This window comes from Marmota monax, unplaced genomic scaffold (assembly GCF_021218885.2).
Source record: "Marmota monax isolate L192 unplaced genomic scaffold, Marmota_monax_Labrador192_F-V1.1 WCK01_AAM20220418_F8-fsc00012, whole genome shotgun sequence".
In the NCBI taxonomy this organism is placed as follows: Eukaryota; Metazoa; Chordata; class Mammalia; order Rodentia; family Sciuridae; genus Marmota; species Marmota monax.
In genome coordinates this window covers 32,187,239-32,212,004 of record NW_026695227.1, presented here as the reverse complement: position 1 = coordinate 32,212,004, position 24,766 = coordinate 32,187,239, and the positions used below count along the sequence as shown (strand labels likewise).

Sequence of the window (24,766 nt, the reverse complement as noted above, 5' to 3'; positions counted from 1 at the left end):
ATTACGGAGCTGGGATTGTGGCTCAGTGGGAGAGCGTTGCCTAGTATGTGTGAGGCACTGGGTTCGAATCATCACTGCATATAAATAAATAAGGGCCCATCAACAACTAAAAAATAATAATAATGCTGACCACAAATGGTGTGTTTTTTTTAATTACAAAAAAGAGTTATTTTCTTAAAACAGCACTTTAATCTCTTCTAATATTAATAGCTGCTTCCATTTTCTTGTCTTTAAAATCAGATCTAACAATCCAGCTTCATCTTTCCCTCCTAGATCTCCTTTAGATTAAGCACTTTGAGCACTTGCTCAGGGTTTGATTCTGCTATTTATACTTATTTTACTAAGTGTTTGGGTTTCTCTGAGTCCATTTTTTTCTCTAGGAAATAGGGAACTCCAGGACAAGGACCTTCTTCTCCATGTTCAGTACCCCAGTATCTTAGAACCTAGATTGTGCCTAGCTTAGGACAGACTTCCACAGGGCACTAGTGGCTCAATAACTGAGGGCTGAACTTGTTTGTATAAGGGGTGGGAAAGACTGACTCAGAATTTTTATGGCAATACCAGGGTTTGGCTAGATTTCAGAAAGTAGAAGTGATAAAATCATAAGAACTAAATGGCCTTACACTGCATTTATAAATGAGGAAACTAAAGCCTGAGAAGTGGACTAACTTGCTAGTTGGGAGTAGAGCCAAGATACTTGACTCCCAGACACATAAGAGCCAAAACTGTGAAAGTCAAAAAAGGAGTAGATTCTGGGAATGACTACTTGGAGATGTTTTAGGGGAAGATGGATTGGTCAGAGAAATAAAATGACACCCAGTGTTGTCCCATCTTCCCTCCATTCCACCCCTGCCACCATTACCACCTTCACGTATATTCCCAGACTTCATCTCCTCAAAGGAATGAACAAGAGCATAGAGGAAAAACTTTGTAATTAAGAGGCTTGATTCTAAGACAGAAATGGAGATGGGCCTTGTGAGGTACTATGGAGGCAGGAGGCACTCACATTTTCTGGACTATGATATAAAATAGCACCCATTAGTTTTAAACAGTGCAGCACCATACATAAAAGCTTTGATAAGTAATATTTTTAGGCCATATGATATATATTGAGAAAAAAACTAAAAGTGTAATTTGTAGAAATCATGCAAAATAATTTGACTGGTTTTGTTAGTAATCTATTTTTGAAGTCAAGTTTTCATACTGAAATAAAAAGTTAAGTAAGCATTGTTTTCTTTCAAAAAAGAACTTGAAATTCTTGTTAATTTTATAATCTATAAGACACTTTCAAATCACTCTAAAACCTTGATCATCATATTCAAAATTTGCAGACTTATATCCATATTTAAAAGACATCATGTTCATTTAACAAACTATCTAAACTTTTTCTGTAAATGAAAATACAAGAAGGAAGTGAGATATCCTTCCTGGTGAGTGCTGAGTGTTCCTAAATTTTGTTAACTGACTGAGTCTGTCTTCATTGTACTACTGAAAATGTTTTCTCAAGGTCATCAGTGACTTCCAATTACCAGCTCTAGTGATTTTTACTGACTCTTCTTGCATTCTGATCTCTTTGTGGCATCTGACTCTTTCTTGATCATTTATCTGATGTTCTCTTGATCCTCATTTACTACATTTATATAACCTTACTTCTTCGCCCAGCTTTCTGACAGTGCCTTCAACTCCTTTGAGATGTGTCCTTATAGCCCTGGGCATTCAGCCATTGAGAGGGACTTTCAGTATGAAGCATGATCAGAAATTTGGGCTGGCCAGGCATGGTGGCGCATGCCTATAATCCCAGTGATTCTGGAGACTGAGGCAGGAGAATCCCAAATTCAAGGCCAGCTTGGCAATTTAGCAAGACCCTGTCTCAAAATAAAAAATACAAAAGTGCTGGGATGTGGCTCAGTGGTAGAGTGTCACTGGGTTCAATCTCTAGTGCTGAAAAATAAAAATTAAAAAACAGTTCATTGCTGGGCGCATGCCTATAATCACATTTAGGAGCTGAACCAGGAGGATCTTGAATTCAAAGCTACCCTCAGAAACTTAGAACCTTAGTGAGACCCTGTCTCTAAATAAAATATAAAAAGGGCTGGGGATGTGGCTCAGTGGCTAAGCACTCTTGGGTTTAATCCCCAATACCCAGAAAAAAAAAAAAAAACACAGATTGAAATTTGAACTTCGAACTCTAGATGATACTTTCCTGTCCTTTTCCCCTTCTTTTTATTTATTCATTTATTTAGAGACAGGGTCTCATTATGCTGCCCAGTCTGGCCTCAGTCTCCTGGGCTCAAGTGATCCTCCTGCCTCAATTTTATGAGTAGCTGGGACTACAGTTGTGTATCACAAACCCAGCTCCCCTTGTTGTTTAGAAAGAGGAGGAGACCATTTCTGCACTTGGGAATTCTAGCCAAAAAAGAGAATTCAGACATAGGAGCAAAGATAGAATGAGAAAGAGAGAGAGAGAGAGGGAGATGGGGGCGGGCGGGAAGAGAGAGAATGAGAATGAACTATAGATGAAGATTTGGGGATTATAAATGGAGGTATTAATGACAAGGCCCTTTAGAGAAATATAAAGCAGGCGACTGCTAGCTGGGTAAGGTGAGGCAGGGTAAAGGATATCAGGGTGAAGAGAAGTATCTGTGAGAGTAGTCAGAGAAGAAGGAAGCCTGGAATCTGCAGAAGATGGCAGTAGTTTATCTACCCAGAGAGGAGGATGTGAGCTGTAGGATCACATAGATAGGATCACATAGAGGACACTTAAATTTCAACAGAAGAGCTTGGCTATAGGTTTTTGTTCACTGGAAGGAACAAGCAGAAGAAAGAAGTAAGGATATCGTCAATGCAGTGGACACTCTAGCAACCTCCCAACTTAAAAACTGACCCAGAGGAGACAGCCTACAACTTAAAGAAAGTCTGGTTTATGACAATTGTGAATATTTGAAGAAATTCTAGGAGTGAATTCTGCATTTAATCTAGTTTTCAACTTTGATGTCTGGAGCATCTTTAAAAATATACCTCTTTAGTCACCAAAACTACTTTGCCCTTTCAGGCAGAAGGCTACAAGCTCTACAAGGACCTGAAGAACTTCCTTAGTGCAGTCAAAGGTGGGTATTAAAGCTCAGAAAAATCCAGAAGGCATTTGTATAGATGCTAAAACTTCTGGGGACGGTAAAACAACCAAATCCCATCTTTTTTTTAAATACTTTTTTAGTCGTTAATGGACTTTTATTTATTTTATTTATTTATATGTGGTGCTGAGAATCAAACTCAGTACCTTGCACATGCTAGGCAAGTGCTCTACCATTGAGACACAACCCCAGCTCCCAGACCCCAGCTTTTTACCACTTTTCTACCCTTGATTTCTGAAATTCTGTGGGCCTATGGGGAGTCACTTTTCCTTTCACAGCCTCATCTAGCTTCCTTCACTCATAAGCCAACCTTCTGAGTTTGTCCTTCTGAGTTGGACCCACTGATTTGTCACCCATGTGATTATATCAAAATGCTTTTTGGGAAATTTGGTGGTAGGACTGAATTCTCTCCTTTCAGTGATGCATGAAAGTTCAAAAAGAGTGTCAGAAACCCTGCAAGAAATCTACAGCAGTGAATGGGATGGTCATGAGGAGCTGAAGGACATTGTAGGGGTAAGGGCAATGTGGACTTCACCATTCTTCACCATACACTCCAGTTCTCATCTCGATTTCAGCTGAGCTTCTCCTTCCAAGAAAATAGGAAAACAAAGGAGCCAGTCACATTGTCCATTTGTGTAGCCTCAGTCTCTGGGTGGTAGGAATAAGCTGCAATGTCAAGGTAAAAAGAAGCTTCCCCTAATCAGTGGCCTCCTCTGATTTTGACCCTCTTTCCCTCTTTAAAACTTTACAGAAGTTTTACCTCCTGGAAATGGGTTGTTTTAAAAAACTAACTTTATCAGTTAATTACTCTCAAATATCCCTGGACCCTAAGCTGTAGAGTCCCTGGCCCTGATCATATGATCATTCTTTATTCCAGGTTTGCTATAGGGCACTTCCTTGGGGGCAGAGATTGTCTCTTCTTCCTTTGAATCTTCCCTAGACTCCAACATGATTTTCTAAATACAGGACTACAAAGAAGTACTTGCAGGAGAATTTGGGTATTTGGGTAGGCAATTGTTGAGATGCATGAAAGGGGCCCTCACCAGCCTCTGCCTCCATCCCACAGAATAATGATCTCCTTTGGGAAGACTATGAAGAAAAACTGGCTGACCAGGCTTTGAGGACCATGGAAAACTATGTAGCCCAGTTCAACGAGATTAAGGTACTTGATAGGGGCTGGGGCTGTAGCTCAGATTAAGGTACTTGATAGGGGCTGGGGTTGTAGCTCATGTAGCTTGCCTCACATGTGTGAGGCACTGGGTTCAATTCTCAGCACCATATTTAAAATAAATAAAGGGGGCTGGGGATGTGGCTCAAGCCGTAACACCTGGCATGCGCGAGGTGCTGGGTTCAATCCTCAGCACCACATAAAAATAAAATAAAGATGTTGTGTCCACCAAAAACTGAAAAATAATAAAAAATTCTCTAAAATAAATAACAAAAGAAAGAAAGAAAGATACTGTATATTCATCTACAACTAAATAAATATTTTTTTTAAAAAAAATGGTACTTGATATACAGAATTGAAGCTAGGTTTTGGGTGGACCACATTCATTTAAAAAAACAGGTTAAGATTTAGATTTATTTATTTACTTGGCATGCTGGCAATTAATCCAGGGCCTCATGCATGCAAGGCAAGTACTCTACCACTGAGCCACAACCCAGTCTCACATGAAAGCCCATAGTTAAGGGTAAAGTTGGGTAGGTAAGGAGACAGATTAAGGCTGAGGGTTAGACAGGAGGTTAGGATGGAGGGCTAGAGATAGCATGAGGTTATACTTAAACTTAGATTTCAGTATCTAGATTTGAGCTCAGTGAATCAGATCTTGGTCAGAACATCTTTTAGATGTGAGATATAGCTGATGGGGATGAAGGTACTTATTGTATAGAAGAATAAACTTGGGGGAGGGTCATAATAGTTATTTTCAAATATTTGAAATTATGCTTTAGAAGAACTCAGCCTGTTTTAAATGGTTTCAGAAAGCAGAATTTTCAAAATTCATTTATTCATTTAATTAAATTTATTGAACACCTACTTTGTTGGCCGCTGTGACAGTTTTAGATTTAGAGGATGAAATTAGAGGGAGACAGACTTAAAAATTTATATTAAATATTAAGTTTAACTTTTAAGTTAGAACTTTCCAAAATGAAATGAAATATGCTCTCAGTCAGTGAGTTGTCTGTTCTGAATTCAACCCGAAGTTGAATATATCTGGGTTATTGTAGAGGAGCATTATATCATACAGGAAGTTGGACAAGACAGTTATTAAGATCTTTTCAATTTCTGTGATTCAGAGAAGTGAAATGGCCAGTGACACTTTGCTTCTCCCTGGTATCATTTGTAGTTTGGATGAGACTGAGTAGATTTTCTCTTACTGCTCATAGTAATTTACTATTTTTATTGGGCTTTAGAGGTTTTAGAGCATTTTATAATCAGCATTTGGTCTTTAAAATAATACTTGTGTGGGGAAGATGGAGGCTCCTGAGATGACAAAATAGATAGGCCTTGCTTAGGCCACAGGACTAATGAATGACTGTGTTGGGACTAGGAACTGAAACTCCTGACTTTCAATTTAGTGGCATTCTCAGTGTTATTTATCTTGGAGGCTGAGCCAGTTTATAATGGATTCATAGAAAATACTAAAAGTTAATATGGCTTCTACATGCTTTGTAGGATTGTCCCTTACTCTCTCTCCCCTGAGAATTCCCATTCTTCTAACAGAGTGAGGGAAATTTCTGGGGCACCAAATCCTGTTAGAAGGTAAAATTTTGTGATAAGACCAAGAATTTTGTTTCTCTGCTTGGTAGTATGTTACCTCCGTTGTGGCTACAGAAAAGCAAGTATCCATACCCTATCACTCTGGTTTAGGAAAGAATTGCCAAAAGGGGTCGAAAACTTGTGGACTATGATAGTGCCCGACACCACCTAGAGGCCATACAGAATGCTAAGAAGAGAGATGAGGCCAAGACTGCCAAGGTAAAGAAAACAAAGATCTGGTAAAACTTTCCTGCCCTCCCTGCTGTTCCTCTTCCTAGAGTGAGCAGGTAGCCGGACCAAGGTGGGCATAGGAAGTGATAAATTTGGCATCCAGTGCTCTGAAGGAAATCCTATTTCTTCTGACACTGATACTGAGTCTTGAAGCTGGGGAGGGCATATGTCTGGGAAAAAAGAGGAGAGGCATTGCTCCAAATAAGCCTAGTTCCTGAAAAAATGCAGAGGATGAAGGAGATTTTATCTAGCCTTGGGTTCAGGATTGAGGGGGATTGTCTTGTTTCTTTTACCACACAGGCTGAGGAAGAGTTCAACAAAGCCCAGAGTGTGTTTGAAGACCTAAACCAAGAACTACTGGAGGAGCTGCCTATTCTTTATAATAGGTAATGATTGAGATTTAGAAAAAGGCTTACTTCCTGGGCAAGTGGAAGGCAAGGCCGCCTTACAGCCCAAATCCATCATCTCATGAAAAGAGGCCTGATCCTCCAGATGTTGTGGAGCATGCCTGTAATCTCAGCAACTCAGAAGGCTGAGGCAGGAGGATTGCAAGTTTGAGGCCAGCTTGGGCAATTTAAAGAGACCCTGCCTCAAAATAAAAATTTTAAAAGGACTGGGGGTATAGCTTAGTGGTGGAGTGCATCTGGAGTTCAATTCCCAGCACCACAAAAAAAGATAAAAAATGAGGGGTGGGGAGGGCCTGGTCCAAGAGTAGGATCTAACTTGCTGTGTGATATTAGGCAAGCCACCTTATCTCTACACCCTGGTTTCTTTACCTATAATTCAATGATAGCCATCCTTGCTCTGCCAGCTTTTCTGGGTTTGACTACAGGATATTTCTTGGTTAAGAGAAATCTTGGCAAGTAAAGTGCTGTCAACATGCACACTGCCAGGATCTGCTTTCATGCTCAAGTATGTATTGTTTTAAACAACCTTGGTTTATATAATACCAGATCTACATAGATTAGCCATAGGATGACTATTTGTCTTAATGGAGGTGTCATTGTTTCATAGTAAAGCGTTTTAGATTTAAATTTTCCTAATTGGAAGAGAAATCTGAGCAGAAATTCCACTTGCATATTGTTTTCATTGTAAAGATATGCTTTAATACAATTGTAGTAAAGAGTATTGTGTATTGTAACTTAGTCTGCATAAGAGGTATTGAGGATTGAATTAAAAAAATTGGTCTATATATGGAGCCTTTTAATGATACATCTATTCTAAAATAATAATTATGTGACTCCTAATTTAAATGGAATTTAATTTCTTTGGCTAGATTATGATTTGCCTGATTAATATTAAGATGAGTTTTCATTCCCAGGATCAATTGAGAGGAGCAGCTAAAACCTAAAATCAAAACTATCAAATTGAGATTTGATAGTTTCTTTAAATGTAAACTTCCCCAATTCATTTATAGAATTCCATTAAGGTATATACAGATATAGAAATCCTGTATCATACAAAGAGAAAGGATAACTACTTATTATAATAATCATAATCATATGGTCTTCTATTTATACATCCCTTAAAAAATTCTTCGAAGCACTTTCATATCTACTTTAATACCTCAAAAACTTGAATCTGATAACTTCTTGAGCCTGGACATTGGTGTCAGCCTGGCTGATATTATCTCCCCTGGTCTTCTTGCTCCCAAAGTCATATGTGTGTAGCTGATGAATCCAGCCCACACAACATCCGAGTCTAGGATGAGGGGTTCCTTTTTCTGAACAGCCTTGGTGATGGCTAGTTTGGGCTTGAGTTCCTACTTTGTATTTCAAAGACCTCCTTTCCTGTCCCTAACTTGTACATATTTGTTGTTTTGCTTCCTAATAGTCGTATTGGCTGTTATGTGACCATCTTCCAAAACATTTCCAACCTGAGGGATGTCTTCTACAGGGAGATGAGCAAGGTGAGAAACATCTGGCCAGTTGCGATTCCTAGATGGATATTTCTAGTCAATATAAAGTAGCACTGATTTACCTAATTTCTTTGAACATCTAGATTGGTACCACCAATTTTGACTTCCATCCCCTGATGAAATAATAACTTGATTTGCTGTGTTGAACATGTTAAAGCACATGTATACACTATCAGAGGGCCCTCTCCAACACCCTTAACAACTAAGAGCAGCTAAACTAGAGTTTCAACATACATAAAGAGGACTAATGGAAGGAAGAATTGAAATGGGGAACCAAGTTTTGAAGTCTATCTGTGGTTGGGGAGTGGTGAGAGTATTGTTTAAGCACTTTCTCAGTGGTTGGTCTTGAATTGGACCAATCCTATCAGTAACAGGCAGCCATAAAACATGACTTCATGAGGTCTTTTCTAGTCTGGAATTCTGCAGTACTTTGCTGCTACAACATTATTTCACATACAGCTACATATATTCTTCTCCACTGTTTCTTTGGCTAGATTATGATTTGCCTGATTAATATTAAGATGAGTTTTCATTCCCTGAATCAATTGAGAGGAGCTAAAACCTCAAATCAAAACAGTTATGGATCCTGCCATAAGAGAGCTGCCAGACTAATGGAAAAGGTAGACCTTAGGACACAGAGAAACAAAGAAGAAGAGGTGATGGGACAAACCCCTAAAGGCTAGTGCTAGAAACATGAGATCAGAGTTAGAAGGGTGAGGAGGTTTCATTTTGGGATCCAGTTTGAAGGAGAGGACAGTCTTGGGGTCTGTGCATTTGGCTAGCATCCCCTTCTTTCTTGGTGGCTATAGTTGAACTACAATCTCTACGAGGTGATGAGCAAACTGGAGAAGCAACATTCCAACAAAGTCTTTGTGGTGAAGGGACTATCAAGGTGAGCAACTTCTGACTCTCTTCTGCATCACTTATACTGTGTGTGAACATGTTCAAAATCCTCGTCTCCAGTCCAAAATTCTGGTCTTCCCTTTATGTTCATGGTCATGATGTTGGTTGTGCTTCATTTGGTTGTGTTTCTTTTCATTAAATATTTTAGACATAATTGAAGGTATAAAGAATAATACAATAAATAACCATATATGTACCACTAAATTTAAGAAATCAACTACTGGGGCTGGGGAATGTAGCTCAGTGGTTGAGCATTTACCTAGTATTCATGAGGCTCTGGGTTTTATCCCCAGGCCTGCAAAAAAGGAAAAAGAAACAAAATTGATTATTACAAATATAGTTAAAACTCCTAATGTCCCTTCCCCACTCTTTCCCTTCCTGCCCCCTCCAAAGGTAACCATTACATTAAAGTTAGCATTTATTATTTTCATGTATATCTTTTTCCTTTTACATCACACATACATACACTACAAAATATTGCTTGGCATATTTTTAACCTTACATAAATGGACTTTTACTGTATATATTCTTAGGCAACTTCTTTTGTTCTCTTAGTATTGTTAAAGATTTAGCCTTGGTGTTCCATGTGGTAGCAGTTTCTTTCCATAATTGTTATTATTACTGTTGCATGCCTACTCATGACTTATATATCTATCCTCCTGCTAATTGGCATTTGGGTTGTTTTCCCATTTTTTGCTATTACAAGTAATGTTGCAATAACCATGTTTTACATTTCTCCTCATGAATATTTATCAATAATTTCTTTAGGATCCATATACATGGGGCAGAATTGCTGAGTCAGAGGGTCTGTCACTGGTACTTCTTTAGCCTAACTAGATAGTGCCAAATTGCTGTCAAAAGTGATTATTCTAGTTTGCAACTCACCAGCAATGAATACAAACCTCCATGGTTCCTCATTCTTGCTGCATGTGAAATTGACAGACCTTTTAATTCTCCTAAGCTCATGGGTAAGAAATGGAATCTTTTGTGGTTTTTCAAGTCACAGCCTCACAGTTATCTGTTGCCATCTTTTCATGTTATTGGCATTTAAGGTTCCTATTCTGTGAGTTTCCTATTTATCCTTTTCACATTTTTCAATTTGGTTGTTAACCCTTTTTCTAAATTAATTTATATGAAATTTTTGTTGTTATATTCTGATACTAATCTTTTGATTGTATACATAGCAAATATCATTTGCCAATCTGTTATGGCTTGCTTTTTCTTCTGTGTGTGTGTGTGTGTGTGTGTGTGTGTGTTTGCCTTCATACATTTTTTTCTCCTGGTAAGTATAAGTAATTCAGTGGTCTCTTGGAATGTGTTTAAGTGTTCATTCCAAAGTCTTAGTTTTATTAAGCTCTTTCTGTGTAAAAGGTTTTATGTCAGGTGTTAGGGATCCAGTGACATAGGAAAGTTGGCCTTTTCCTAATGTGATTTATAAAAAATTGGAAGTATAGAAAGTGTACCTAAAGAGACAAGGAATGAAGGATATGAGCGTGCACATACAAGTGCCTAATGAGACCAATAGGAACTGCAGAGGTAAGTAGTTGCCAATGTGTGGACAGTTAAGGAAGACTTTAAGGAGGTGGTGAAACTGGGCTTGGGACTTAAAGGAAGAATAAGGCTCACATTTGTTGTTTGTACTTTTCACTTAGCTATTTAAAAAATCACTAAAGGGCCAGTGTAGGTTTCCTAGACAAATTTCTGTTTGCTCCAAAAGCTGCATTTCTCCTCTTTCCAGCATTGAAAGCCAGAATTTGTAATTATTCATTCTTCGCAAACTTATTATTATTTATATTAAAGCGTCCCAGAACCTCAAGTAGAAATCAGGTTTTTTTCTTATGTCCCGAGCCTTCAAAATTTACTGACTCTTAGAATGCTAGTACTAAAAAGAACCTTATGTTCCACAGCTTATCCCACATCAGGAACTCCCACCAGGCAAGAACTCTTTTTTTCTTTTTCTTTTTTTTCAGGGCTGGGGATAGTACCCAGGACACAGCACATGGGTCTTAATTGTCAAGTACATATTTGTGGTCTGCTCAATCATTTGGTGGATAGTACATAAGAGGCACAAGGGGGTAAAGTAGGAGTCAAGCTCGTGTTGCCTGTAAAAGAAGTACTTGGTACAATATCCAGTAGGCATTGATAAATGTTATAGTGCATTTGTTTTATTCATAGTTGTTATGTTCTATAAAGTTGCCACAAACACTGAAGACAGAGCCATTGCTCATTAGGAAAACACAGGGTTAGGTTCCTACAAGTCTCTTGTCAACAATATTTTTATCAATCAACCAATATATAATCTTGTTTTATGTAAGTTTCTGCTTAAGGCACTTATTTAATAATACTGTTGCTTCATTAATATTGAACTTACAATCAATAGCACTGTAACTCATGCCTGAATGAAGTTTGTCTCACATGTATTTTCTCTGTAAGGCACATCACTTCAGCTTGGGGCCCATCTGAATAGCAAAATCTCCACCAACAGCTGGGTGGGGTGGCAAACACCTGTAATCCCAGCCGTTGGGAGGTTTAGACAGGAGGACTATGAGTGTAAAGCTAACCTCAGCAAAAAGCGAGGTGCTAAGCAACTCAGTGAGACTCTGTCTCTAAATAAAATACAAAATGGGACTGGGAATGGAACTCAGTGGCCAAGGGCACCTGAGTTCAATCCCAGGTACCAAAAAAAAAAAAAAAAAAAAATCATCACTGCCAGGTTTCTGTTCTCACGACTAAAAGGCTCAGGGGTCACTCTAGGTAAACTGGGCTAACTGGGCTGTGCAAAATAACCACACAAGAAACACAAATACCTTCTTTGGGGGTCCCAGAAAGAGAGAGAGCGAGAGGAGCATGCACACACACACACACACACACACGCATGCGCACAGGTTTCGAGGGGCTGAGTCTATATTCATGATGTCCACTGTCTGCAGGTTGACTGACACCTGGGTAGGCCACACCCAAAGGCACAGTAAGAGAAAGGGACTCACACAAGGCACTTCCATGGAAGATTCTATCTTAAATAGGGCAAGGGGTTATTTTACAAAGGAACAGGTGAGCATAGCTTCACCCATTGGGCTGTAGCAAGACACACCCATGCATGAGACACCGTCCCTCGAACCCAAGAAGGGTGGGGAAAGCTCTGCCACATTTCTGTGACTGAGCACCTCAGCACCCAACCGGGGAATGTGACTCAGTCACGTTCAAGGTCGGTCTCCCACACACCACCAACATAAAAAAGCAAAAACATGGTGAATAGAAACTTGTTTACAATATGAGAGCTAAAACAAAAAGGTAGATCATTGCCTTATTAGGCCTCAGCTGAGAAAGTACATGTCAGAGGAATTATTTTTCACCACTTATACATGTCCACCAATGACTGGGAAAGTGCCAGAAGTATTGATTTTGGGGTTACAAATAAGTAGGTGAATTTGCAAATTAAAAAAAGAAACTCTAGCAGCACCCATTAATTTTTCACTGGAGGAAATATTAGTTAATATTTTGCAATGTATTTTTTACATGGGTTTTTATATAATTGAGCTAATGTAGGTAAAAATTTGTAGCCCCTTTTTATTTCACTTTATGACATTAGCATAATTTTCAATTATACAGAATTTCTAACATGAGTATAAATTGCTTTATTCTATTTTATTATTATAGTAAGCATAATTATTTGGCAGCATTTACTTCCAGTCCGCCTCTTCTGAATCCAAATGCCCTTCCTTTTTTAGCAGCAGCAGGCGCTCTTTAGTCATCTCTCCCCCAGTTCGAACATCTAAAGTCTCCAGCCCTCTTACCTCACCCACCAGCCCCTCTGCACATTCCTTGACAAGTGAGACTGAATCTATCTCAGCAACTGAAGAAGAGTTGACACCTGATGCAGCCCAAGGAGAAGATGATTATAAGATCAAAGAAGAATCCTTAAAAGACAAGGAAATAGAGGAGGGAGAGTCTGAACCAAGCTCCCCTGAAAAGGAAGAGCCTCTACCAGCCTGTAATGGCCCAATCCAGGCCCAGCCCACACCCACCATTGAGAGTGACAAGTGCCAGGAGGAAGTTCTCCCTAGCGTCCTAGCTCCAGCATCAGAGAAATCCCTGAACCCTTCAAAGCAGCCATCCTCTCTTCCAGAAGTAGTCCTACGAACCCGCACCTTAAGTGAAGAATCTGAACAACCAAAGAAAAGAGCCTCTATCCATAGGACCTCAGCACCTCCTTGTAGGCCTCCCCCACCCAGAGCCTCTCCAAGCCCCAGGCCCACCTCAGGGAACATACCCTCTAGTCCTCCAGCCTTTGGAGGGGGTTCACCTTCCAGCCCCAGGGCCCTCTTGGGGACTGGGACTCCAAGTCCTAGGGCCTCCTTAGCAGCCTCTCCTGATCCAGAAGCACCAGAGAAGCCATTAAGAACTCCTGAAGCCAGAGAAAAGGAAAACTCTCACAATCTGAACCCAGAAGAACTTTGTACTTCCCCCACCTTGCACACCTCCCAGGTAACAGTGGTCTGGTTGGGTCTTACTCCCTTTTATAACCTCCATGTAGATGATAAGATGTCGTTTATTACAGTCTCAAGAATACTCTTTGACACTTTTTTGTTGTTCTACAGATTGTTTCATATCTTCATAGCAATTAATTTAATAATCTAATCTTAGGGCAATTGACTTCTGTAAAGGCTTTCACTAATATTATGAGCAGATTCTTACTCCTTTCTTTTTTGCTCCAAGTTATAGAAGTTCTCATATAAAGAACCTATAACTGGCTTCCAGAGCTTTACTTTTTTTAACTGGGGGGGAGGGGCAGAGATGGGAAACTACAGTGTTTCATATCTATGACTATGGCAAGTAGATCCTGAGGAAAGTGGCAGCAAATTCCCAGTGTGTACCTTCTTTGATGAGAAGGACCTAGAAGCAGGAACACAGGAAGATAAAACAAAAGGGATAGCTTTTTGAAAGGTGAGAATGAAGATGAGAACAAATTGAGAGATGCTGACCCACTAGAGACTAAGTGTTTTGTGAAGGATCTGGAAATCAAGTCATACTCTATTCAAATTATATGGAAGAGCCATCATATAGAAGAAAGATTTGACTTGTTCTTTGAGACACCAGAGGGCAGAAGTAGGCCCTGTGTAAAAAAGATGATTTTTTTTTAAGGGTACATTTTAAACCAATATAAGAGACATTTTCAACAATTAGCTCTGAATAAAAAGTGGGATAGAAAAAAAGCAAAAATATGGAAGAAAGAAGGAGGCATAAGGGCGTGACAAAAACCCAAGTGTGGTCTGGGGGTATAGCTCAGTGATAATGTGCATGCCTAACACACAGCTCTGAGTTCAATCTCCAGCACCATAAAAAATAAAAAGTGGAATTTTAAAAATGGAATGGACTACCTTGAAAAACAGTTCTCATTCCTTGATGTTAGGCACTAAGGATATATGATTTCTGATCAGGGGCATGGTAGAGAGGATATGGTGAAGTGTCTGATTAGATGGTACCAATATTCATTCATTCAGTCTACAATTGTTTTTTGACCCTTTCAGTATGCCAGGCCCTCTTCTAGGAGGTGGGATATGACAGTGAACAAAACAAAATTCTCTGCTTTCCTAGAGCTTATGTTGTAGTGGAGGAAGACAGATGAGAAAATAAATAAATAAAATTATAACCTAGTGATGATAAGCGATATGAAAAAAATTAAATGGGAGAGGACACAGGAAATTGGGGGCTAAATTGCAATTTTAAGCGGTCTGGTCAGAGAAGGTGACATCTGGACAGTGAAAAATGCCAGGGCATGAGCCATGTGGATGTCTGGAAGAAGAATATGAAATTTGTAGTACCCCTCAGATCACATCTGCTACCTGAGAAGAGCAACATGGACAAAGGGTACCAGGGTGGCATTCAGGACGGGAAGGTATGGGACTTTCTCCTACATTGTTCCCTTTGATCCACAGGTTTTTTCAGGGCCTGGAGAGGTGGGGAAGATGGAAGACAAAGAAGAGGACAATGAACTTATCTCAGCCAGCTCTCTTGAGGTACTAAAATCTAAGTCATTGACATTATTATACCTTCAGTCTTGATTCACATAAAGCACTTAAGGCCTTAGCAGAACAAGATACAAAACTTTCCCTTGGCTGGTTTCTAGTTGGAGGCAACAATGCTAATTGTGAGATACAGGATGTGGATGGTGAAAAAGTAGAGGGTCAACACAGGGTGTTGAACTACACCCCTAGCAGGTTTTTGTTTTGTTTTGTTTGTTGCAATGAAAAGAGCAACTTAATGGTATGGAAAATCAAAAATTAATTTCAATTTGATTTTGTAATTATTGCATGATTTTAGTATGAAGACAGTAATAGAGTGACCTTCTGTTTGACTCTGATAAATAATAAAGAAAGTTTACATCCTTGGAGTAATCTTATTGAAAGGGAGATGATGAGCACCAAGAAGCTGTTTGACCATTTTGAGGAACAGGCTAGTAACACTCTCTTCCCTGAGAAGTACAGCACACAAGCTTCTTTCTCCTGAGGTTATGTCCTTGTGTTTGAGATCTGTGGTGTTTCCTTACTTCCAGCCTTTGTGGTAGGATTGTTTCCAGCTGAGAAGACATCCTGTTCCTGAAGTATTAAGGGACTAGAGCATCTTAGAGTCTATCAGTGTCAACAAGCCTCTGAAGCTATGTCCTACAATATATGCTCCCTTTCCTTGCAGATGCATCCTAATCATAAATGAAATGATTTCATACTCTTATTTCATACTACAAATTTCATACTCTTCTTCCAGACATCCACATGGCTCATGCCCTGGCATTTTTCACTGCCCAGATGTCACCTTCTCTGACCAGACCACTTAAAATTGCAATTTAGCCCCCAATTTCCCACTTAATTTTTTTCATATCGCTTATCATCACTAGGTTATAATTTTATTTATTTTCTCATCTGTCTTCCTCCACTACAACATAAGCTCTAGGAAAGCAAAGAATTTTGTTTTGTTCACTGTCATAACCCACCTCCTAGAAGAGGGCCTGGCATACTGAAAGGGTCAAAAAACAATTGTAGACTGAATGAATGAATATTGGTACCATCTAATCAGACACTTCACCATAATCCTCTCTACCATGCCCCTGATCAGAGATCATATATCCTTAGTGCCTAACATCAAGGAATGAGAACTATTTTTCAAGGTAGTACATTCCATTTTTAAAATTATGGACATATCACATGTAAAATGCATAAATAAAAATGAGCTGGGTATTATGGGGCACACCTGTAATACCAGCAACTGGGGAGGCTGAGGCAGGAGGATCACTCATAAGTTCTAGACCAACCTCAGCAATTTAGTGAGGTCCTAAGGACTTAGTGAGATACTGTCTCTAAATAAAACATAAGGAAAAAAAGGGGTGGGGATGTATCCCAGTGGTTAAGCAACTCTTATACATATGTAATGGGGTGGGGATTGTTCAGCATCTGAAATATCTGAGAAAGGCGGCTTTGATAACTTTTTGGAAGCTGATATTGCTTTTGAGCTAATTCATGGCCTGGAAAAGAAGGAGAGAGAAGAAGGAAATTTTTCTTAAATCACAGAATTTCAAGTAGCTGTCACATTGTTAATAATTGATTCTATTTTAAAAGGATGAATTTTGTAGTGTGTGAATTAAATGTCAATTTTTAAAAAATAATTTTGTTTTAAACCTTAGTGTGCTGGGATCTTCCCAGGCATAGCAATTCTTAGATAGGGCTTTCTACACCTTGGGTTCCCATCTCAGAACCTAGAACTTTTCCCAAAGAAACCATTATACCACTGTCCTCTCCTAACTGCTTATAATGGTTTAGGATAACTTGCAAAGTGAGAGAGCTACAGTGCATTTTTAAGGAGGGTTAGTCTAAAAGTGGCAGGTAGTGGTTTTAAGACCTCACACTCCCACAGGTATGTGTATGTATATACGTGTATGTGTGTGTGTGTGTGTGTGTGTGTGTGAGAGAGAGAGAGATACAGATCACATGGTGTCTGATCATGGAAGCAACTCTGGAATCCAAAGACCTTCTTTCCTGTCCCAGCAAGTTATTTCACCCTTTCATTCTTGGTTTCTTTATCTTTAAAATAGCATGGAGGAAAGTTATCCCTGATGCTTTGGGCTCTTTGAAACAACAGGGTGTGTTTGCCCTTTGTGTTGTATAGACCCTTGAAAAATGTGAGGCACAGAAAACCCTACTAAGCTGAGAGGCTGGGGAAGTTGAGCCACCTCTTACTGGCAGAACTCTTCTTTTTGTAGGCCCAAGGCCCTCAACTCCATGTCTCTGCACTTCCAGGAGAAAATATCACAGCACCTGAGCCTCAAGAAGAGGTAAGAAGGGGGCTGTGGCTGTGGCTCAGTGTAGAGTGCTTGCCTTGCATGTGTGGGGCACTGGGTTTGATTCTCAGCACCACATAAATAAATAAAATAAAGGTATTGTGTCCATCTACAACTAAATTTTTTTTAAGTATTAAAAAAGAAATAAGAGGTAAGGAAATCAGTGTGGATGGTGAGATTGGACACTGGATGGACAGGATTTGGCTACAAGCTGCAATTCTCACCATGGGCTACAAGCATAAGGGGAATCGAGCAGTAATATTCCTTAGGGCAGGGTCAAGCAGGTGTGAACCACTGCCCAAAACTTGGCCTTAACCCAATCCTATCTCCTAAGTATTTACTTAATTATATCTGTACTTATTTCAAAAAGGAGTTTAGTAATACAAAAACATCATACATATTGTAATATATTTATAATCACACAATCATAATGTGGCAAAATAATTCCAAAGTATGAGACACAGAATAGTGATGTAAAATGGAGTCAGGAACTAAGCAAATACAGAAAATGCATTCTCTAAATTAATATTATTAAGGATGGGCCACAAAATTGGTCCCAGGTTTTCTAACATCTGACAGAAAAAGAAACACCTGATCAGTTCACCTAATTCATGTTGCCTGTTCCTTTGGAGACAACAGTTGCTACTACTAAGAAAAAATTTTTTCCTGTGAATCCTCATAAAAGGCAAGCGGTACAATGACCAATATCTGCAAGAAGTCCTAACAGTAATCCTAACAACCAGTTTCATATCGTCTTTCTCAGTGGAGGCCAGTGGCATTAGATGAAATATAATTCAAGAAATTCCATTCACAATAGCCTCAAAAAATGCCCAGGAATAAATCTAACAACAACAACAAAATCTAACCAAAGATGTAAAAGACATCTACAATGAAAACTATAGAACATTGAAGAAAGTAATTTAAAAAGACTTAGAAGATGGAAAGACCTCCCATGTTCATGGATAGGCAGAATTAATATTATTAAAATGGCCATACTACCAAAGAAATATGAAGATTCAGTGTAATCCCCATCAAAATATCACTGACATTCTTCACAGAACTAGAAAAAACAATTCTAAAATTTACTTGGAAGAATAAAAGACCCAGAATAGCCAAAGCCAAAGCAATCCTAAGCCACAAAAGACAGTTTTGGAGACATCACAATATCTGACTTCAATTTATGTTACAGAGCTATAGTAACATAAACTGCATGCTACTGGCATAAAAACAGACACATAGACAAATGGTACAAAATAAAATTTACAAAGACAAACATTTATAGTCATCTGATCCTTGAAAAAAGTGCTAAAAAGTGCTATATTATTAAGGATGGGCCACAAAATTGGTCCCAGGTTTTCTAACATCTGACAGAAAAAGAAACACCTGATCAGTTCACCTAATTCATGTTGCCTGTTCCTTTGGAGACAACAGTTGCTACTACTAAGAAAAAAGATAGCCTTTTTAACAATTGGTGCTGGGAAAACTGGTTAGAAAGATGTAAAAGAATGAGACTAGACCTTTATCTCTGACCCTGTACAAAAATCAACTCAAAATGGACCAAAGACCTCGGAGTTAGACTAGAAACTATGCAACTCTTAGAAGGAAATGTAGGATTAACACTCCAGCATATAGACACCAGCAACGACTTTCTCAGTAGGACCCCTAAAGCTCAGGAAATAATGCCAAGAGTTAATAAATGGGATGGCATCAAATTATTTTCCTTCTGTAAATAATTAAGAGCATGAAGAGAGGGGGCTAGAGATTCAGCTCAGTTGGTAGAGTGCCAGACTTGCATGTACAAGGCCCTGGGTTCAATCCCAAGCACCACCAAACAAAAACAAAACAAAAAATTTGAAGAGAGGACCTACAGAATGGGAGAAAATCTTTGCTAGCTACTTTACTGATAGAAGATTAATATTTAGAATATATAAAAAAAAACTTTAAAAAATAACAAACACCAGGGGAAAAAACCCAATTAATAAATGGACAAATGAATTAAACAGACAGTTATCAAAAGAAAAAATACAAATGGCACGTGGTGCAAGCCTATAATCCCAGTGGCTCAGGAGCCTGAGACAGGAGGATTGTGAGTTCAAAACCACTCTCAGCAAAAACAAGGTGCTAAGCTACTCAGCAAGACCCTGTCTCTAAAATATATATATACAAAATAGGGCTGGGGATGTGGCTCAGTGGTCAAGTGCCCCTGAGTTTAAACCTCAGGACCAAAAAATAAATAAACACACACACACACACATACAAATGGCAACAATATATGAAAAAATGTTCAATATCATTGGCAATTAGGGAAATGTAAATTAAAACTATAGATTGGGAGGCTGAGGCAGGAGGGTCTCGAGTTCAAAGTCAGCCTCAGCAAAAGTAAGGTGCTAAGAAACTCAGTGAGACCCTGTCTCTAAATAAAATACAAAATAGGGCTGGGGATGTGGCTTAGTGGCCAAGTACCCCTGAGTTCAATCCCTGGTAAACCCCCCCATCACCACTACACTGAGATTTCATCTCACAGCAGTCAGAATAGCAGTCATCAAAAGTACAAAACTGAGGCTGAGGTTGTGGCTTAGCGGGAGAGTGCTTGCCTAGCTCGGGTGAGGCCCTGGGTTCAATCCTCAGCACCATGTAAAAATAAATTAATTAATTAAAGATATTGTATCCAACTACAACTAAAAAAATATTTAAAAAAAGTATAAACACTAATAAATGCTGGAGAGGATGTGGAGAAAAGGGAATCTTTTACACTGTTGATGGGATTGTAAATTAGTACAACTACTATGGAAATCATTATGGAGGTTCCTTAAAAGATTAGTCATGGAGCCACCATATGACCCAGTTATGCCACTCCTCAATATTTATTCTAAAGAATCAACGTTCTCGTACTATAATGATAATGCAAATCCATATTTATAGCACCACAATTCACAATAATCAAACTATGGAACCAACCTAGATGTCCATCAGTGGATGATTGGATAAAGAAAATGTGGTATATATACACAATGGAGTTCTAGTCAACGATAAATAAAAATGAAATTATGTCATTTGCAGGAAAATGAATGGAACTTGAGACCATTATGTTAAATGAAATAAGCCAAACTCAGAAGGTCAAAGGTTATATGTTTTCTATCATATATGGAAACTATAGAGGAAAAAGGAAAAGAGAGGTGATGGTGGTGGTGGTGGAGGAGGAGGAGGAGGAGGAGGAAGACTGATCCCATGAAAAGTAAAGGGAGATCAGTAGAATAGAGGAAAGGGGACTGGGGTGGGGGAAGAGGGGAGGGAGGGGGGAAGTGCTGGGGAGGGATATTAGACAAATTATATATCTGTATTGTGTGCATGTATGAATATGTAACGACAAATCCCACCATTATGCACAACTAAAATGCACCAATAAAAAGTGTGGAAGAAAATGCAATTCAAGATAAAGAAATCAAGAGGTTGAAGGGAGGGCAGATCAGCATCTAATGCAAACATATTTTTTTCCAGATATCTGTAAGTCAAACTGCACAACTCTGAAGAGAAACTGCCAAGACCTCCTCTATACATGTCTTCCCAGAGGAACTCCTTAACCAAAGGGGATAGGTCAAGGGGTATAACGACGCATTCATTTCCAGATGCTCAGGCAGTGTGGATGCTGGTCATCTCCAAGACCTGGCATTAATGGATGCTGAGGAGCAGCCTTAGAGGAGGGTGGGAGGAAGGGATGGGGTGGGGAATGGGAGGAAGGCAGGCTTGGGAGAGGAGAATATCAGACTCTGGTTTTATTCTTAAAAGAATAAGATTTTATGTGTTTCAATGGGGCTATTGTGACTATAAAAAGCAAAAGTATCTGTAGACACATACTTGTCCACAGAGAGATAAATAACCACACATACTCAGAGGATAGTGGACAAATTTGTGTCTGACTTACCACTCATTTTGCAGGACTTAAAACCAAAGACAGGTTTTCAGATTGCTAAATAAAGTGTGATTTTGACTATATATGGATTCTTTGTTTGACAATGCAGCACACTGTTTTCCACTTAGATATGGGTGTTGATTTTGCCCTTAGGTACAGGTGTTGATTTGCCTCAGACAAATTTAGTCATATCCCTGACCCCCAGTTCACTCTGCCTCCTGGCTGTACCTCTTTTTAATGGTGCCTCTCTTCAATCCAGATACATTACTGCATATACTGGGGTTGTATTTTAGAACTGTATCTGGGGTTTGCAATTAAGTACTTGGTTCAAATAAGAATCTGAGCAAGATGGAAGAAGATATGAAACTCCACAGGAAGGGGAAGGATACAAAATATAATATAGTGGAAATAGGATTAAATTTAGAGCCAGAAGTACTGGATTCAAGTCCTACCATTTGCTTTCTATGAAAATATTTGTGAAAAATAAGTAACTCTGAAGTCCAACCACCTTGATAAATACATGTTCACATGTCAATGCCCTTCCATCCTTGTTCTTGTCAAGGGTGATGATGTCACTATCTGTTCAATCATTCAGCAAGTGTGTATTGAGCAGCTACTCTGTGCCAAGTACTGAATACCAGTACTAAGTAATAGAGAAACATTGATGAGGAAGGAAATGTGATCTTTAAAGAAGCAATAAGAGGCTGGGTATGGTAACTCATACCTAAAATCCCAGCAGTTCAAGAGGCTGAGACAGGAAGATCACAAATATAAGGCCAGCCTGGGCCGTTTAGTGAGACTCTTCTCAAAATAAACTGGACAATAGGAATTGGAGGAAAAGAGATGTGGATTTGGAGAAGTCTGCAGCCAGCTTGCTCCTTGAGGGCTCATCAGTCATCCCACATAGAGGAAGAAGAAAAATAAATAAATAAAAAGGATTGGGGGTGTAGGTTAGTGGTAGACATCCCTAGTTTCAATCCCCAGTACTGCAAAAAATAAAAAAGCAGTGAGAACATTGAGCAGAGAAAGGAACAGTCAGGATTTAATGATGGGTTAGACATGTTATAGACACTGAGGTTTTAAAGAATTATTCTGGGTTAAATTTGAGAGACTAGAATGTGGTGGTGTCATTTTCTGAAACAGTGACTGTAGAAGGAAGCATATTTATCCGGGCCCTCCAGTTGCAAGTTTACTGCCCAGTGGGGGAAAGAAGCAGTAACTGCTACAAGTGAGGTGCAAATGAAGTGGAAATTAAGCAATAAAGGATATGTTGGTGTTAGAGTCTGTAAACAAGTCTGGATGGTGCCTGGCAAAATGCCAGAGGGAGTGGTTTGAGAAGTAACAAAAGCAAGCCATTAAGTGTGGAGATTCCTTATTGGTTGACTGATGTATCTAGTTTATGCTAATTAGATAAGCTGTGTGGAATGTATAAATACTGCTCCTGTCCTGCAATAAACGGCTCCTACTCCTGCTGTATCAATCTACACAAGTTATTCGTCACCCCCAGGTTATTCTGCTGCAGCGGGACTGCGGCATGTTGGCAGGAGAGTAGGCCGCTCGTAGAACAAAGAACAGTCAGGTTGGAGGAAGGACAAGAGCCAGCTCAGGGGTGCCTGCAGCAGGAATGTGAGGATTGCCACTTGAAGACTCAGCTCCAACTACCTCCTGGCCCCATGTCTTCTTCAGATCCACATTCCCCAAAGAAAAATATCTGTGTGGCCCAACTGGTATTATGAGCCCATCCTATGGCTAGGGAAATGGGGAACTGTGACTGGCTTTATTATAGGATGGGGAGGTGCAGGGCACAACATGACCAGTTGGTATAGTCCATAATGCTGGGAATAAGACAAGTGGTGATGAGGATGGTAGATTATAAAAGAGCACAGGCAACTTTTAGGGATGATAGAAATGGTCTTAATTTTTATTTTGGTGATATGGTAATGTATATATACATGTGTTGGAGCTTATCAAATTGTGTATTCTTTGTGCAATTTATTATGTATCAATTATGCATTGAATAAGCTATAAAAACAAACCATTGCTGGGTGCAGTGGCTTGGGAGGTTGAGACAGGAGGATCATGGATTCAGTCCCAGCAATTTAGTGGTCTTAAATAACTCAGGGAGACCCTATCTCTAAATAAAATATAAAAAGGTGGCTGGGGATGTGGCTCAGTGGTTAAGTGCCCCTGGGTTCAATCCTTGGTACCAAAAAAAAAAAAAAAAAAAAAAAAATCCTATGTGTGCCCTAAAGAGAATTGGAATTTGAGGGTTGGGTTTGTGGCTTAGTGGTAGAGCACTTGCCTAGCATAAGTGAGACACTGGGTTCTATCCTCAGCACCACATAAAAATAAATAAATAAAGGTATTATGTCCATCTACAACTAAATAAATATATATAAAAAAAAAGAATTGCAGTTTGAAATACTTGTAGAATTTTCCAGTAGATGTGACTGTAAGGGAGCTGGTAATACATGTTTCTATTTAGGAGTAATTTTTCCACTTTATTTTTATCAAGCATTATATAACATACTGACTGCATACTACATAATATGCTGCATAGCTTTCTAGCAAGTGTAGATGACCGTAACTGAGTTATTTTTCATTAGTCAGGAAAAAGCTTCCAAACGCTTTGAGCAACAATTAACTCCAGAGATGTGCCTATCTCTTTCCTTCAGATTTCACTGATCTGGGTAACGAGCAGCCCCTTTTCCTTGCCCCTTTCTGGGAACTTGTGGATGTATGCAGTGGCCACTCCCAGACAAGCAAACTCACACCCATGATGATGAGTCTAGGAAGAACCTTGAACCACATCTCCATGAGCCTAAGTGAATCAAAACCCTGAGTAGTCATTTTTCTAAAATCTGATATTGTATTCTTTAAAAAGAGTAACCATTCAAAGGATTTCTGCCATGTACAGCAATAAATGGGAAGAGGTTGTATGGCCCTGTGGAGAGGAGGGTTTTTAAAAATGTAAAAGCCCTACTGCCTACTAGAAAACAGCCCCTCCCTTGGGATTCAGAATCACTGCTGGGAGTGACACTCAGGGATATTGGAAGGGTAGAGGGAAAGCTACGAATACAGGATTCTCCCTGTGCAAGCCCCTCACAGGTTCATCTGGCAAAATCCAACTCAAGTCTTTTGTCTCCAAGGCTTTGCTGGTCCTCATCTCCCCAGGAAATGGATCTTCTTTGGGGAATGTACCAAAGCAGACTTCTAGGGACTGATTTACTGCCCAGTGGGGGAAAGAAGCAGTAACTGCTACAAGAGAGGTGCAAATGAAGTGGAAATTTTCACTAAATTCTGAGATTGGTACTTCATTTGAAAACAACCCTATTGAAGGCTCTTAGGAGGCAGGGAAATAGCCAGTATGCTTGTAAGGTGAACAGTTTGGTTGGGTACCAAATGATTTCCCTTGATTTACAAAATGTTAACGTTGTCCAGGGGAAAGGCTGCAGCTTAGAATACTGCCATCCTGGCAGCAGCACAAGATGGGCTGAAAGCCAATAAAATTAGGTGGAGATGAGTATAAAAATTAGGTGGAGCCAGGCACAACAGCACACTCCTGTAATCCCAACGGCTCAGGAGG

The 24,766-nt window shown here is 39.4% G+C and overlaps 1 protein-coding gene and 1 non-coding gene across 4 annotated transcripts in view; both read left to right on the top strand.

Annotated features, from left to right (window-relative positions):
* The window catches only part of Bin2 (bridging integrator 2), a 32,204-nt gene extending 10,941 nt beyond the window's left edge, over window positions 1-21,263 (top strand). For 2 of the 3 annotated variants that reach the window (XM_046436143.2, XM_046436145.2), the window contains exons 3-13: window positions 3,053-3,107; window positions 3,550-3,644; window positions 4,198-4,293; window positions 6,001-6,108; window positions 6,421-6,506; window positions 7,954-8,029; window positions 8,848-8,930; window positions 12,670-13,432; window positions 14,878-14,958; window positions 17,193-17,264; window positions 20,769-21,263. In XM_046436143.2, the coding sequence (XP_046292099.1) occupies window positions 3,053-3,107; window positions 3,550-3,644; window positions 4,198-4,293; window positions 6,001-6,108; window positions 6,421-6,506; window positions 7,954-8,029; window positions 8,848-8,930; window positions 12,670-13,432; window positions 14,878-14,958; window positions 17,193-17,264; window positions 20,769-20,798 (1,545 nt within the window). In that variant the 3' untranslated portion in view covers window positions 20,799-21,263. The remainder of the gene's footprint in view (window positions 1-3,052; window positions 3,108-3,549; window positions 3,645-4,197; window positions 4,294-6,000; window positions 6,109-6,420; window positions 6,507-7,953; window positions 8,030-8,847; window positions 8,931-12,669; window positions 13,433-14,877; window positions 14,959-17,192; window positions 17,265-20,768) is intronic. The other variant, XM_046436144.2, reaches the window with a different exon arrangement.
* Window positions 21,264-21,979: 716 nt separating this feature from the next.
* LOC124087507 (small nucleolar RNA SNORA38) lies at window positions 21,980-22,087 on the top strand. The gene has a single exon (XR_006850097.1). It is a non-coding gene; the product is annotated as a small nucleolar RNA SNORA38 (small nucleolar RNA).
* Window positions 22,088-24,766: the final 2,679 nt, after the last annotated feature.